The 13,488-nt window shown below is 63.9% G+C and overlaps 3 protein-coding genes across 5 annotated transcripts in view; all 3 read right to left on the reverse strand.

Annotated features, from left to right (window-relative positions):
* Nucleotides 1-83: 83 nt before the first annotated feature.
* Nucleotides 84-4,267, reverse strand: CHLRE_04g219600v5 (uncharacterized protein). The gene is made up of 3 exons (XM_043061860.1): nt 3,840-4,267; nt 3,494-3,562; nt 84-3,260 (listed from the first exon to the last, which is right to left on the reverse strand). Exons 1-3 carry the CDS (start codon nt 4,195-4,197, stop codon nt 1,396-1,398), a joined length of 2,292 nt encoding a protein of 763 aa, XP_042925212.1. The 5' UTR covers nt 4,198-4,267; the 3' UTR covers nt 84-1,395.
* Nucleotides 4,268-4,391: 124 nt separating this feature from the next.
* CHLRE_04g219650v5 (uncharacterized protein) lies at nt 4,392-7,199 on the reverse strand. Its single transcript, XM_001692213.2, has 5 exons — nt 6,905-7,199; nt 6,442-6,522; nt 6,003-6,080; nt 5,491-5,590; nt 4,392-5,279 (listed from the first exon to the last, which is right to left on the reverse strand). The coding sequence occupies exons 1-5, from the start codon at nt 6,938-6,940 to the stop codon at nt 4,951-4,953; spliced, it is 624 nt and encodes a 207-aa protein (XP_001692265.2). The 5' UTR covers nt 6,941-7,199; the 3' UTR covers nt 4,392-4,950.
* Nucleotides 7,200-7,251: 52 nt separating this feature from the next.
* Nucleotides 7,252-13,488, reverse strand: part of CHLRE_04g219700v5 (uncharacterized protein) — a 17,416-nt gene continuing 11,179 nt past the window's right edge. For 2 of the 3 annotated variants that reach the window (XM_043061863.1, XM_043061861.1), the window contains 7 exons: nt 12,922-13,007; nt 10,611-10,730; nt 10,103-10,216; nt 9,696-9,791; nt 9,228-9,353; nt 8,824-8,928; nt 7,252-8,616 (listed from right to left, as the gene is read on the reverse strand). In XM_043061863.1, coding sequence (XP_042925213.1) covers nt 7,966-8,616; nt 8,824-8,928; nt 9,228-9,353; nt 9,696-9,791; nt 10,103-10,216; nt 10,611-10,730; nt 12,922-13,007 — 1,298 coding nt within the window. In that variant the 3' untranslated portion in view covers nt 7,252-7,965. Of the gene's footprint in view, nt 8,617-8,823; nt 8,929-9,227; nt 9,354-9,695; nt 9,792-10,102; nt 10,217-10,489; nt 10,520-10,610; nt 10,731-12,921; nt 13,008-13,488 lie in introns of all 3 variants that reach the window. The other variant, XM_043061862.1, reaches the window with a different exon arrangement.

Consider the following 13,488-nt stretch of genomic DNA (forward strand, 5'->3'; position numbering starts at 1 on the left):
ACCGAGGTACGTAAGAGCCTGTAAGAGACACGGAAGCTGTGTGGCGGCCTGGAAGCAAGGTTGGGATAGATTACAGATGATTCTAAATCACATCAGTCGTTACAATGGCTGGCACTTCTGGGGTCGTCTCCAGACGTTTGTGACTTTGGGTATCAGGCCAAAGGGTTGGGACGCTGTGCCGTTTGCGCATCCCTTCATGTCTCGGGCTGTTGGTGACGGCATGGTTTTGCGCTTGCCGTATGACGCTGATTCCCCGCCCCCCTCGCCGTGAGAGGTTGTGCGTGGTTGGTGGCTCTGTGTGTGGGCAGGATGCACGTGTGGGCGACCGTTCTAGTACCTGGACGCTTGCGCCCTGGTTAGTGCGTGCGCTGTGCGTGTGTCCTGCGGCCTAGACGTTTCCCGGCACTCCTGTGCCTAGGCTTGTGGCGTTGAGGCACAGCGGTGGGGCTCTGGCGGGTTGAGGCTTGGCTAGGACTCACTGTGCGCGGAGTCACACGGACTTTGCCCGCGGGAGGGTTTGCAGCAAAGTCGGGGTTGGGCCCTGATAGCATGTGATGGCTCGGCGTCTTCGGGAGCTGGGACTGTCCCCTCTGTAACATCCGCATCCAATATCATTGCTAACCCGTGTAAAGAAGGCGAGCGTACTTTAAGACACCCCTTCTGCAGGGTGTAATTGCTGATGTGTAGCAAGGGGGCGCCCCTGCTTGGTACACGTGCCATGCCACGCCGCGCCAAGCCAGACGCTGAAACGCACAGACACGGGTATCCTTTGAAGCCTCGCTCCAGACTCATCAAGCACTGCCTTCAGTTGCTTAAGTGACCTAATATAATGCATGGATGTCTTGCCGCCCCCTGCTGCACACCAGTACAAATTCACGCGTCTGACACATTCCAGTCATACAGCATCTTCGGCGCCATTCTGCGTTTCCGTACCGTTTGTTGCGTTTAGGCACACACCTAGAACTGATTCCGAACACTGCAACCGAAACCAAAACCATTATCCGCATGCAGTAGTAATCAGGATTGAGGGGCCATTGGCCCACGCATGCAACATTTCTTCAGTATTTGCAGGAGACACGACAAAGACACAATTCGCAACACCCATTCTAGCATGACCAAACACGACGACAAAATAAAGGCATGGAGCCATTGCTTCTGGTGCTTTCACCACACACCACCCCTCCACCATTCGCCACCCTGCCACCGTTCATGACCATTCGCCGCTGCCGTCACTCATCACCAGTATTCGCCTCATCCGCCGCTGCTACTGCAGCGGCGCCCTGCGCCACTGTGTCACTACTGTGCCACTGCGACTCTGCTGCCGCTGCTACTGCCGCCCACACCTTGCGCCACCGCCCCTGCTACTGCCGCTTCCACCACTGCTACTACCGCCGCCTAGGCCTTGCGCCACCGCGCGCTGCGCTCCCAGTCCACCACCGCGTCCATCAGCTCCTCCATCAGCGCCGGCGCAGCTGCCGCCAGCTTCTGCCGGCTGGAACCCGCCTGCCGCCGCACCTCCTCGTGGTGTCGCACGTACCAGCGCTTCAAGTCGGCGAGCAGGTGGGCGAAGCTGCCGCCGCGGCCCTCGTCGCAGCAGCCCCACGCCCACAGCAGGCAGTCCACAGCGTTCGCCGGTGTGATGCAGGTGAGCGCCACAGCCTGAGCCGCGGTGCTGAGCTCCGGCAGCAGCAGCCGGTCCGCCAGCTCAGCCACAGCGCAGGCCTGCGCGGACGGAACGTCGGCGGCCCCCGTGTACAGCCAGCGCAGCAGCAGCGCGAAGGCATCGGCGTCCGCGTCCGGCAGCTCCAGCTCCGCCGCGTACGCGTCCGCAAAGCCGTCGCCCGCGAGGCGCTGCTTGAAGTAGTCGCAGCGCGCGGACAGGATGGCGCGGTGGCAGTGGAAGCGCCGCTCGCCCACGCGAATGACCAGGTCCGCAGTCCCTCCGCCGCCGGGCTGCTGCGCGTCCTCCAGCAGCACACCCAGGTCGGCGGGCAGGCTGCGGGGCGGCGGCCCCGCCGCCGCGCCCGCACCGCCCGCCGCCACCCAGCCCGCCAGCCCGCCGGGCGCGCCACCGCCCGCACCGCCCGCGCACAACGGCAGCGGTTGGATCCCGAGATCCAAGACGTACAGTTGGCAGTCGGACTGACAGCTCAGCACCAGGTAGCCGTTAGGCAGTACGAACGGCCGGGCGTACATCCGTGCCAGGCCGCGTGCCAGCGTGGTCACGGCGCCGTCGGGCGCCACCCGCAGCAGCGCAATGCCAGCCTCGGCCACTGACGGCCGCTTGTCTACCAGGTAAGCGGCGCCGGCGGCGTCGACCGCCAACCCGAATAGGTCGGTGAAGCGCGCGTCGCCGCCGCGCGGGCTGTCCACTGCCCCGCGCGAGCCCTCGCGCCCCGACACCAACGTTGCCTCCAGTGGCGGCTGTTGCCGCTGTTGATGTTGGTGTTGTTGTTGCTGTTGATGTTGTTGTTGTTGACTGCTGGGGCGGCTTTGGGGAGGCTGGTGGTGCTGGTGCGGGTGCGGGTGCGCGGCGCCAGGCGGTGCATTGGTGGCTGCGCCCGCCGCCGCCGCCGCCGCCGCTGGCGCCGCCGCCGCCGCCGCCGCCGCTGGCGCCACGGCCCCCGGCGACAGCGCGTGCAACGGCAGCCGGTACACGGCAGTGGACGTGGCGAACAACAGGCTTCCCGGCCCTGCTGCCGAGGTGGCGGCTGCGGCCGCGGTTGCTGCCACATGCCGCTGCCCCATAGTGGCCGCGGCCGCGCTGCCACCGACAGGGCTGGCAGCTCCGGTGCCGACGGCCCCGGCCCCGGGCCCCGGCGTTGCTGGCGGCGTGTGAGGCGGCGATGCCGCTGCGTTGCCGGCGGCTATCGCGCCCGCGGCAGCGTTGATAACTGGTGCGGGAGGCAAGTAGGCAAGCGCGTAGATGGTGTGTGCGGCGGCAAAGGGCAGTGTCGTCACGTGCACCTGCGCCGCCGTCGCCGAGCGTCCCTCGCCCGCCCCCGCCGCGCCCGTCGCTGCCTCGCCCGTCCCCGCTTCTGCCGCGCTGCCGGTGCTGCTCAGCGTGTTGCCGCTGCTGCCGCTGCCCGTGAGCTGACTGGACCTCGTACTCCGAAACACACCCGCGCCCGAGCCCGAACCCACGCCCGTGGCCGAGGCCAACGCGTCTGACGGCGCCGGGTACGGCGGCGCCGCTGCCGCCCAACAGGCGGGAAGGATGATGCGGCGAATGGAGCGTTCATCTGCACAGTAGAGCGAGCCTGGGGGCGCCACGGGGTGCGTGGGCATTAGTGGGCGTGGGCATGAGGTGCGTGGGGCTAGGGGTGCATGAGGCTGGGCGTGCGTGCGTGGCATAAGGCAGGGGCCCAGCTGCCACCGCCGGCCTACCAGTGTCGGTCTCCATTCCAGGATTGGCCGACCTGAGGCACTGCAATGCTCCCCGCTCCTCCAACGGGTCGGCTGTCCGTCCACCAAACCACTTAGCGTGTCTCACCTACGCCATCTGACACCAGGAACTCGGGTCCACTGAACAGTGCGTCCGGTCCCACACCGTCTTGCTCGCCTGCGGGATGTGTGTGTTGGTGGGTTTCGATGTCAGGGTTGGGCATGAGGTCCCGTGGCTGCACAGCGCGCAAGTTGGGCAAACCGTGTGTGCCTGCATATGCGTGGGCACTGCTTGTACAGTGGGTGTGCGCGAAGAGCCGGGCTCGGCGCTGCCATGGGCGGCCCGAGCCGCAGTTGCGACCGTCGCCCCCGCTGCGAAAACCCAACCCCGCCAACGAAGTAAAGGGCCCCTGACACCCGCAAACACGGGCTGCACACGCCACGCGCCCACTCACCGCGCTCCTCCACGTCTCCCGCCACCAAACTGACTTCATCGCCCACCAGCCGGAGAATGGCACCGCCGTGGATGAAGAAGACCGAGTGCGAGAACGCATCCCAGGTAGGCGACCCGACCCACTTCGACAGGCCACCAAACGGTCTCCGGGGCTGTTCTATTGAATCGCTGGCTTCAAACAGCTGCAGCGACGGGCCCAGCTCCAGTCCAGCGCGGTTGTCTGCCCCAAGAATCGGGTAGAATTCGCCTGCTGTTGTCGTGAGCAGCGTCTGGACCTCTCCGCTAGCATCTAAACGCGCCGTCACGCCCGTAGGCTCGTTTAAAGGCACAGCTGTCTTGAGGAAATAGTGAACAACCATTTTACGACTGTTTTTGGAAGCTTTCTACATTTTATTGAGCTAGGCGCTTAGTTGTTTAACAGATTGGCAGAAACGTCTAAGCGCGACCCTGTTTTTGCAATTGCCGACATCATCGGAGTGCCGCAACCCGCTCGCGGGCTGACTGCTGTAGTAAAACACCATTGGGCATTAAGTGACGCTGTGAGTTCAGCTGTGCATATCGGAAAGGCAGGCACAGGTAGCAGCGCCCCGAAACCCTAGTACCTCGCAAGCCTCGCTGGCAGAGTTCCGTATCTTCGTAGGCACGGCCGCGCCTCTCGCCCCGCCTGCCGCCCCGCGCCCGCCGCTCACGAACGCTCCTCCCTTTACCAGTCCTGCCGCCTCGGCACCCAGCCGCATCAAACACCTTAGCCAAATGCCTGCCCGCACCTGCGCGTGGTCCCCCCAGGGGCAACCCCGCGAGCATCCCTGCCGACTGGCGAAACCGTGCGAGGCGGTACTCACTCGTAGCCATCATAGCCCCCTTGCGGCCTTGCCCCTTAAGCCCCCCTCTTCTCATGCTCTCTCACATCCCATTGCAATATATTACGGTATGTGCTATTGGACAGCCACGGTACCGAGCGATGTTGTGGCGGCGATGGCAATGTGCCAACCGCCCCTCACATTGTTGAGGTACGGCCACGCAAGCGAACTGCCGAGACAAACCCTGACTCTTTCAGTGCGTAATACGGTATGCGTTGTATGATGCAATCTTACAGCCACCGTTGTTCACAGCTATGTCATCAATGCTGCTGCAGACCGCCCCCCGCCGCCATCAGCACCGGCACCGGCAACCGCAGCAACGCTACTCCCGCCGCCGTTCGCACCCCTGCCAGCCTCATCTCCCCTGCCTACAGCGCCAGCCGCCTTGGCAGCAGCATCGTGCTCCAAGATTATTTGCACAATGTCTTGGAGCTTGTAGAAGCGGGTGTGGTCCACGATGAAGTAGACGGTGATGACCAGCGCCGCCGCCGCCACCGCCACCCCGGCGCACACGTAGGCCACAACGGGCGGGTAGGTATACACGGCAAACAGCACAAGCGCAGCCAGCAGCAGCAGAAAGCCTGTGTGCAGGTCAGCAGCAGTAGCAGCAGCAGCAGTAGCAAGTCTAGCAACAGCAGTGGCAACAGCAGTAGCAACAGCAGTGGTGGACACATAGAATCCCGTACCGTGAACACTTCAGTGCACACCTGCTCGGATCTGCCCGCGCGCCGCACACATGCCACCCATCCCTCACCACTCCATACCGCAGCGCCCTCCACTCACTGGACCCACCTGCGTTGAAGAACTGGAAATTGATGCTGGTTATGATGGCAGCATAGCTCCCGATGTACCAGGCAGTCATCTCGTCTGTCAGCAAGTTCACCGAGCTGATCTGAACGGCACACGCAGCAGGGGCAGGTCAGGGTCGCAGCCTCGCAGGGTCGTGCGGCACATGTTCACATTGTTATGCGTGGGAAGTCTCTTTACGAGTTCACGGCGGTTATGAACGGCCTTGGTACGGGCGTGCATTGTCCGCAACCAGCAGCTGCTGACGGTCACCCACACGTACGCCCGTGTGTGCGTGCGTGTGGTGGCACACCACTACCGTACGTTTAGAGAAATGTAATCAAGCTAGTGTGAATGCAAATGCAAACCCGCCGCCGAGTGCTCCAGGCTTGCAAGCAGCAAGAAAGCACCACCGGCGGCGCTAGATGGCGCCCAGCTCTCCTTCACGCCCGCCGTGCTCGCTCCCTCCCTCCCCCCGCCACTCCCTCCACAAGCAACCAAGCAAGCAATCAACGCACCATGAGTGTGCTGAAGCCCACACAGGCGAGGTTGCAGATGATGCTGAGCAGTGTCACAGCGCAGAAGGCGATAGCAGCCTACACAGGCGCGTGTGTGTGCGTGGCACGTGCATAGGTACACCCACAGCTGTGCGTTAGGAAGACCACCATGTTTGCGACGTTACAGGAGAGGACAATTTTGACCTGCCGTGCAAGCACACATCAAATGCTGCCAGCAGTGCCTGACATGATTATTACACCATCCAGCTAACACGTATGTATATACATGCGTACCTATGGGGCATTGTGGCGGCTGGCCCTGCCAGCAGCATATCAGCAGGCAGACAGCCACGCACGCCCGCACCCCTATAGCCTCCAGCACACACCCCTAAGGCCTTGCAGCCTCTAGCACACACGCCTGTGGCCCCTGCAGCCACCCCTGTGGATTTGCCGTACCCACCGAGTCGCGCTCCAGCAGCTTTGCGGGCGGCGCGGCCATCACCGAGAACCCCAAGCCCGCCAGCAGCGCGCACACCACACCCTGCGTGCACAAGCACATACATGCAGCGGACATGCAGCAGGCGATGCGTTGAACCTACCAGTTGCATGTGGGCGCGGCCACACGCAGAAGCGCAACAACACAGCAGCAGCCAGCAGCAGCAGAACGAGGTGAAGGGGGCAAGGGGGCACGCACCTATCTACCGCTAGCAGCCCTCAACGAACCTGCCCCTATCTCCCAACTATCTAACCCTTCTTGACCGGTCTTCCGCCACTCGAGTTCCCCGCCCTCCACCTAAGGAATGGAGCTGGTACTCAGGCCCCGCACCAAGCCACAAGGGTCCATCTGTCTGAAACGTTTAGGGTGGACGTCCAAAACCATCGGGTGGACTTGGGCGCTTCGGCCTGCCCCACACATCACGCACCAGGGCTGTGAATTCCGTTATCATGCGGCCCCTCATTTCCGTGGGCGTAAGTCCAGATACCAACAGCATCTGAAAGCTGCGGACGCTGTGCAGGGCCTCGTCCTTGACGCGCTGCATGTACATGCGCTGCACTTCAACGAGCTTTTCCAGCGCCTCTGGCGAAGCAGTCTCTGTAGCTCTAAAGGCATCGTAGGCAGCGCTATTTGCTGCGTCATTTGCAGGTTGCTTCTCGTTTGTTTCGCGGGGCCGCTCGGGTGCGACAGACCCGCGTTTACGCAGCGCCAAGTTCATTTTGTAGCAATATAATTTTGCAGTAGTGTTCCGTCCATTACACAAATGGCCCACAAAATGACGCAGTGACCTCCCATGCTCCGACGACCGCAATCCTGACCCACGTCCTGACCTTTCATGCAGCGGACGTCCTGGCTCCCCGCGCCAAAAGGAACAAGCCAGCATCCCAACATGCCGTGCGGGCAACCCCAAGCCGTGGCGCCTGTAACGTAGAGACGTCAGGGCGAGGCCTCGTAGCAACAAGTCTTCCAGTGCACGTGTGTCGGTGTGTGTTTGCGGGGGCGCGGGGGAGGGGGCGGGGGGTGGCATGTGCCCGAGCCAAATGAATTAGGCCCCAACAGTCAAGGGCTCATGGGGGCCTCCTATCTTTATGCCTCCAGACATTAATCGGCCACAAGACACCACCCCTCAGTGCCGCTTAGCGCCGCATGGCGCTTGTCACCGTGTCGCCCCGCAGGAGCACATGCGCCCTTCGGCCCATGCCTTATGTCAGCGAGGTGAGGCGCGAACATCTTCACGGGTGCGCCTTACCTTACTCCCATCGCATCTTAGTTAATCTTCGTCCATCGCATCCATGCAACCTGCATACGCATACAAGCCCCGCCAACCGGCCTCTCGACGGCGTGGAGAGACGTTTGCGCCAGCCATGCTTGGCACCGTTTGCCTCCTCAAACACTTCCCTCAACCAATTCGGCCCCTTCTCACAAGCCTCCACGCACACACATATCACCACAGGGGGCAACTGATACTGGGATCATACGTACTCGTCACTAGTACCCGGCACCGCCGCCGCTGCCGCCTCCCTCGCCATCCATCGACCAGAACCCGCCGCCTCCGCCCCCTCCTCCCCCGCCGCCCATCCCCATGCCCATGCCCATCCCGCCGCCGCCGTCCTCGCCATTCATAACCGTCATCCGATCGTAACCGGCTCCAACGCCATTGCCGTCGTACGCCCCGGCCTCGTAACCGCCATCGTAACCGGCGCCCAAGCCATCATCCCCGCCGCCGCCATCGCCCATCCCGCCCAACCCGCCCAACCCGCCCATCCCGCCCGCCGCGTCCGGCTGCCCTGCCATCGACGCGCCGTCGTCCTCCTCCGCCACCGCCACCAGACCCGGCCACGACGGGCCGCCGCCAAACCCACCCACCTCCCCTCCCGCACCCACACCCACACCCATACCCATACCCGCTAGCCCCGCTCCCGCTGCCGCGGGCACGTTGGGTGCGTCTCGATACAGCGACCTGCCTCCACCACCTCCGCCTCCACCACCACCACCGCCACCTCCTCCTGCCGCCGCCGCCGCGGCTGCCGCAATGTCTGCGGGGCTCATGAGCCTCATGCCCCGCGCCAGGCGCTCCAGCACCAGCGACACGTGCTTGCGCAGCCGCTCCGTGTTCTTGACGGGGGCCAGCGGCGCCACCTGCAGGCGGAGGGGGGGCAGTTTGGGGGGGGGGAGAGGCAGCAGGAGGTCGTCCTGTCCCTGTCCCTGTCCCTGTCCCTGTCCCTGTCCCTGTCCCTGTCCCTGTCCCTGTCCCTCTCCCCCCTCGCCCAACCCCGTCCCCATCCCCATCCGCCTCCCCCTCCCCCTCCCCCAACCCCCTCCCCACCCCACCTCGCCCCCCCCCACCTGCACCGCCTGCTCCTTTGCGTTCTTGGCCAGGCAGGTCCGCAGCAGGTGCGTCATGGCCGCCTCCGTGGTCTCCTCCCACCCCACCTCGCTGCCGTCAATCACCTGCGCGAGCACACGCGTGTGTGTGTGTGTGAGCGCACACGTGCGTGTCAGGAAAAGCACTAGGGGAAAGGGTCGACACTGTGCGTGCGTATGCGCAAGCAAACAGCGGACAGGAGCCATGTGTGTGTGTGTGTGTGTGTGCGTGTGTGTGTTAAAGAGCACAAGGAAAACATTACGCGTAGGACAGTGTATGTGTGTGTGTTAGGAGGAAAACGAGGCACGTGTGTGTGTGTGTGTGTGTGTGTGTGTGCGTGTTAGATCAAGCACAGGTGCACACAAGGAGGGAGGCGCGCGCTCACCTCGGGTGGGATGCAGCCGCGCATGACCGCCGCCTCCGGCTCCGACAGCCCGAAGCGCCAGCGCACCAGCAGCAGCAGCAGCTGCACGCAGCCCGACAGCCGCCGGGACGCGGAGGCCACCGCCGCCTAAATGTGGGTGGGTGGGGTTACACTCGTGACTATTAATGAAGGAGAAGGGGGTTGGCGGGACGTTGGGGTGGGGTAGCAGTGATGGTGGTTGTGGCGGGGGGTCGGTGCGTCGACCCCAAGCCCACCTTTGACCCCACCCCATACACACACGCACATACGCATTCTCCCTGCCTTCCCGCTCCCATGTCCTACCCCGTTTTCGTTGGGCTCGGGCACAGAATCCCTCCCCCCTCTCCCCCCACCCGCCCTTCACATGAACGGCTACCCCCCCTCATCTTATTAACATGCATGGAACCCCCCCCCCCCCACACACACACCCGCCCACCCCCCACCCCCCACCTGCGCCGCCTCCATGTCGCTGCCCAGCTCCATCAGCCCGCCGTACGTCTCGTTCATCAGCGAGTCCAGCTGGTTGAGCGGGGCCGGGTTCTTGTCCTGACGCACGGGGCGTGTTTTTTTTTGGGGGGGGGTTGCAATGATGTTTGGAAAAGCGGTACGGGGGGGCGGGAGCGGAGGTTTGTGTACCGGCATGAAGGGGGGCGCTTGTGTTTGCATGTAGTCAGCATCTGGCGCCAGGCAAGGGTGCAGACATGTACACGCCCTCTCCCCCCCGCCGCCGCCACCCCAACACACACCCTGCCATTCCTTAAAACAGCAAAACGCCACACACGAACACCCCCCCGTTCTCGACATAAACGGCCACCCCCGCAAACCTTCCCCACCCCCACACCCACCCACACACATACCTTGAACCTCATGAGCAGCCTCTTCTCAATGTTCCGGAACTGCACTGCGTTGTTCTCCAGGCGGGTGGACAGGTCAGACACCCGCAGCCGGGCCGCGAAGTGCTGCTCCACCACCTGTGGGTGTGGGTGGGTGTGAGTGCAAGCGTGGGTGTGAGAGCGTGTGTGTGTGTGTGTGTGTGTGTGTGTGTGCGTGTGTGTGTGTGTGTGTGTGTGTGTAAGTGCAAGTGCGAGTGCGAGAGCATGTGTGTGAGCGTGTGTGTGAAGTGCTGGGCTAATCTTGTACTGTACCTGCGAAATGAGTTTCAATGAGTTTGACTTCCCCCCACGTACTACACACACTACACACACAGCCAAAGACACACCCCAACCCTATTCCTCCCCTTCCACCTCGAAGAAGTCGTCCAGCGGCAGGGCGTCCTCGTAGCTCACACGTGCCATACACACACGCCCCTCCCCCTCCCCCTCCCCCTCCCCCCTGCCCTATCCCTCCCCCTCTCCTCCCCCTCACCTCGAAGAAGTCGTCCAGCGGCAGGGCGTCCTCGTAGCTGACGGCGAAGGGGCCCTCGGCCGGCGGCGCCAGGCCCGCCTCGGCCTCACCAAAGTAGCGCGACAGGCGGGAGGCCAGCTCCTGGGGGGGACGGCGGGGGTTACGTTCATGAATACGGTAGTTGAGAAGGGAAGGCGTAGCCAGGTACACTAGTACAGCAGGCGCGTTGTTACGGGGTGTTACAGGGTGGCGGGGTTGGGATGAGGGGTTGGGATAAGGGGATGAGATGGGAACAACGGGTTGGGGCTGACAAAGGTTGGGGGATGAGAAGGGATGGTCAGGGGGGAGGGCAGGAGTTTAGTACGAGGGGTCGCCAGGGCTTTAGTACGTGTCCGCCGTGCTTGTTGCACGTCCTGCCAGCTCTTCACAGCTCATGCGCTGACTCCCAAACAAAGCGCATTGTGTCAACCATTTTCCGGCCGGAGGAAGGGCGGCACCAAGACGACGCGCCCAACCGCCTCCAGGTGCCGATGGCGCGCCTTATGGTACTCGCCTTTGCGGTGCGGCAGCTGCCGGGTTGCCGCGACAACCTCCCGCCGGCGGCCATGATGCCAGGCACGATACCGGTCATGGGCACTTGCTACGGCTTCAGCGCCCGCTCCTGTTACTGAAGGGTGTGCCCGGTCAAGGAGGAGTGGGCGCTGAAGCCGCAGCAGGCGTCCGTGCCCGGTATCGAGGCCGCTGGCATGAGTTTGCCGCTGCAGCCCGGCGGCGGCGGTTGTGCCGCGAACGTGACGGCCGTCGGGCGCGCCAGCACACATCGCGCCCATCACCCACCCACTCACCCGCACCTGTTCCTGGCCGCGCCTCTTCACTTCTTACTAATTAATTACGAATGCATTACCGTATCCCGCACAACGCACTTCACACGCGTGCGCCGCCCCCACCACTCCTTCTCGACCGCGGGCTGTGCTGCTGAAGAATAACATGGAGGAGCGGTTCGAGGTCAACCCGCGGGCGTGCGGGCCGCGCCGCCGCGCGGTCGGGCGGTGGGCCACCCAAGGCCATGCGGACCAAGCTGCATAGCCCGGGGACCCCCGATCCCTTTGCCGTTGACCTCTACGACGGCCGCATGAAGGACGGCCACAAGGCGCCGGACCGCCGCAAAGGTGACTGCCGTCAGGCGCGCCAGCGGCACCTTGCGGCGGTCTGGCACCTTGGTGCCGTCCTTCTTACGGACGTTGTAGAGGTCAACGGCAAAGGGATCGGGGGTCCCCGGGTTGTGCAGCTTGGTCTGTATAGCCTTGGGTGGCCCACTGCCCAACCGCGCGGCGGCGCGGCCCGCACGCCCGCGGGTTCACTTCGAACCGCTCCTCCATTCTGTACGCTACACACAAGAGGCGCCGCGCTAGGGCTGCTATTACGTTGAGAAGGCCAGAGCGCGGCGCGGAAGCGGTGGGAAAGCCGCAGGGAAGGTCCCTCCGCGCCAAAACGCGGGAAGGAGGTCCGGTGCGGGGGAGGTTCGCCCAGGGCACGTTGGAGCGGTTGCTTGGGGCGGCGTTGGTCGTTTGTATGAACATGCAGTCAGGAAATGCGGGCGGATTTCGGGAATGCGTGCATGTACAGGTTGGGGTCCCCCAGATTTGGTGCTTCGCGGTTTTGCTCGGCTGCAGCGCGCGGCCACTCCCACCACCACCGCGGCCGCCGCTCCCTCCCTCCCTCCCTCCCAGCCACCCCAAACCCCCGCACTGACCCGCGCACCCGGGCTGGGCAAGGAGGGCCTGACCGGGCGGCAGTAGCAGCAGCAGTAGCAGCAGTAGCAAGCGAGCTGCCGCAGCCAACACTGCGGCGCTCAGGTGGCAGGGGCGCCATTGCTACCGAGCAGTCGCGGCCCCTCCCCTGAGGCAGGAGCGGCTCCGTGACCAGCCGACGTCGCCGACCCACGCCAACGCCAGGTCGTCTCCCTCCTTGCTTGTCTCTCTCGTTCACCCTCTCTCCCTCTCTCGCTAGTCTATCGCTTGCCACACAGCGGCACTGCTACGTTGCTGCTGCTCAGCTTTGGGGGTAAGGGCCACGGCGGTGGGCGGGGTGGCCAGGTCTGGAGGCGCGTCGCCGTGGCAGCAGGTCCAAAGGTTGGGTTCGACTCCAGAGCAAGTCACCCGGCATGGCGCTTGCGTCCACCCACCCAGCCACCCACCCACCCACTCACCCTGCACGCCACACCCACACCCGCCCACCCGCCCACCCACCCACCCACACACACCCACACCCACACCCACACCCACACACATCACACCCACACCACATCACACCACCCACCCACTCCACTCACCCTGCACACCAGCCACATGCCCTCCAGCACGTCTGACTGGATGCGGTAGCGCCCGCCCGCCTTGGACACCAGGATGGTTACGTCGCCTGGGGTGTGTGGGGGGCGTGTGGGAGCGTGACAAGTGTGTTCGTACGACCGTGTGTGTGGCCGTAACTGGGACACATTTGATGGCGGACCGACTCCTCAGGAAAGCTGCTCAGCTAGCTGCGTAGGTGCCGGCGACGGTCGAGGCCGGCCCAACCCCACGAGCCGCCACCCTGCCAATTGCACCCCAAACATCATCCAGCGGCGGCCAAACCCAGTCCCCAAACCACACCAGCCCACCCCCCCACACACACACACCAGGCTCGCACGTGCCCCCTGCCCCACCCCGGATTGGGGATTGGGAGGCACTATCCCCCTCCCCCCGGTTTAGTTTGGGCTGGTATCTACGACCCCCCCCCCCCCACACACACACACATACATATACACACACTCCAGGTTTCGTTTTTTAACACACACACACACACACACACACACACACACACACACACACACACACACATCCACACACACACACACACACAC

The sequence above is a fragment of the Chlamydomonas reinhardtii genome, chromosome 4 (assembly GCF_000002595.2).
Source record: "Chlamydomonas reinhardtii strain CC-503 cw92 mt+ chromosome 4, whole genome shotgun sequence".
Classification (NCBI taxonomy): Eukaryota; Viridiplantae; Chlorophyta; class Chlorophyceae; order Chlamydomonadales; family Chlamydomonadaceae; genus Chlamydomonas; species Chlamydomonas reinhardtii.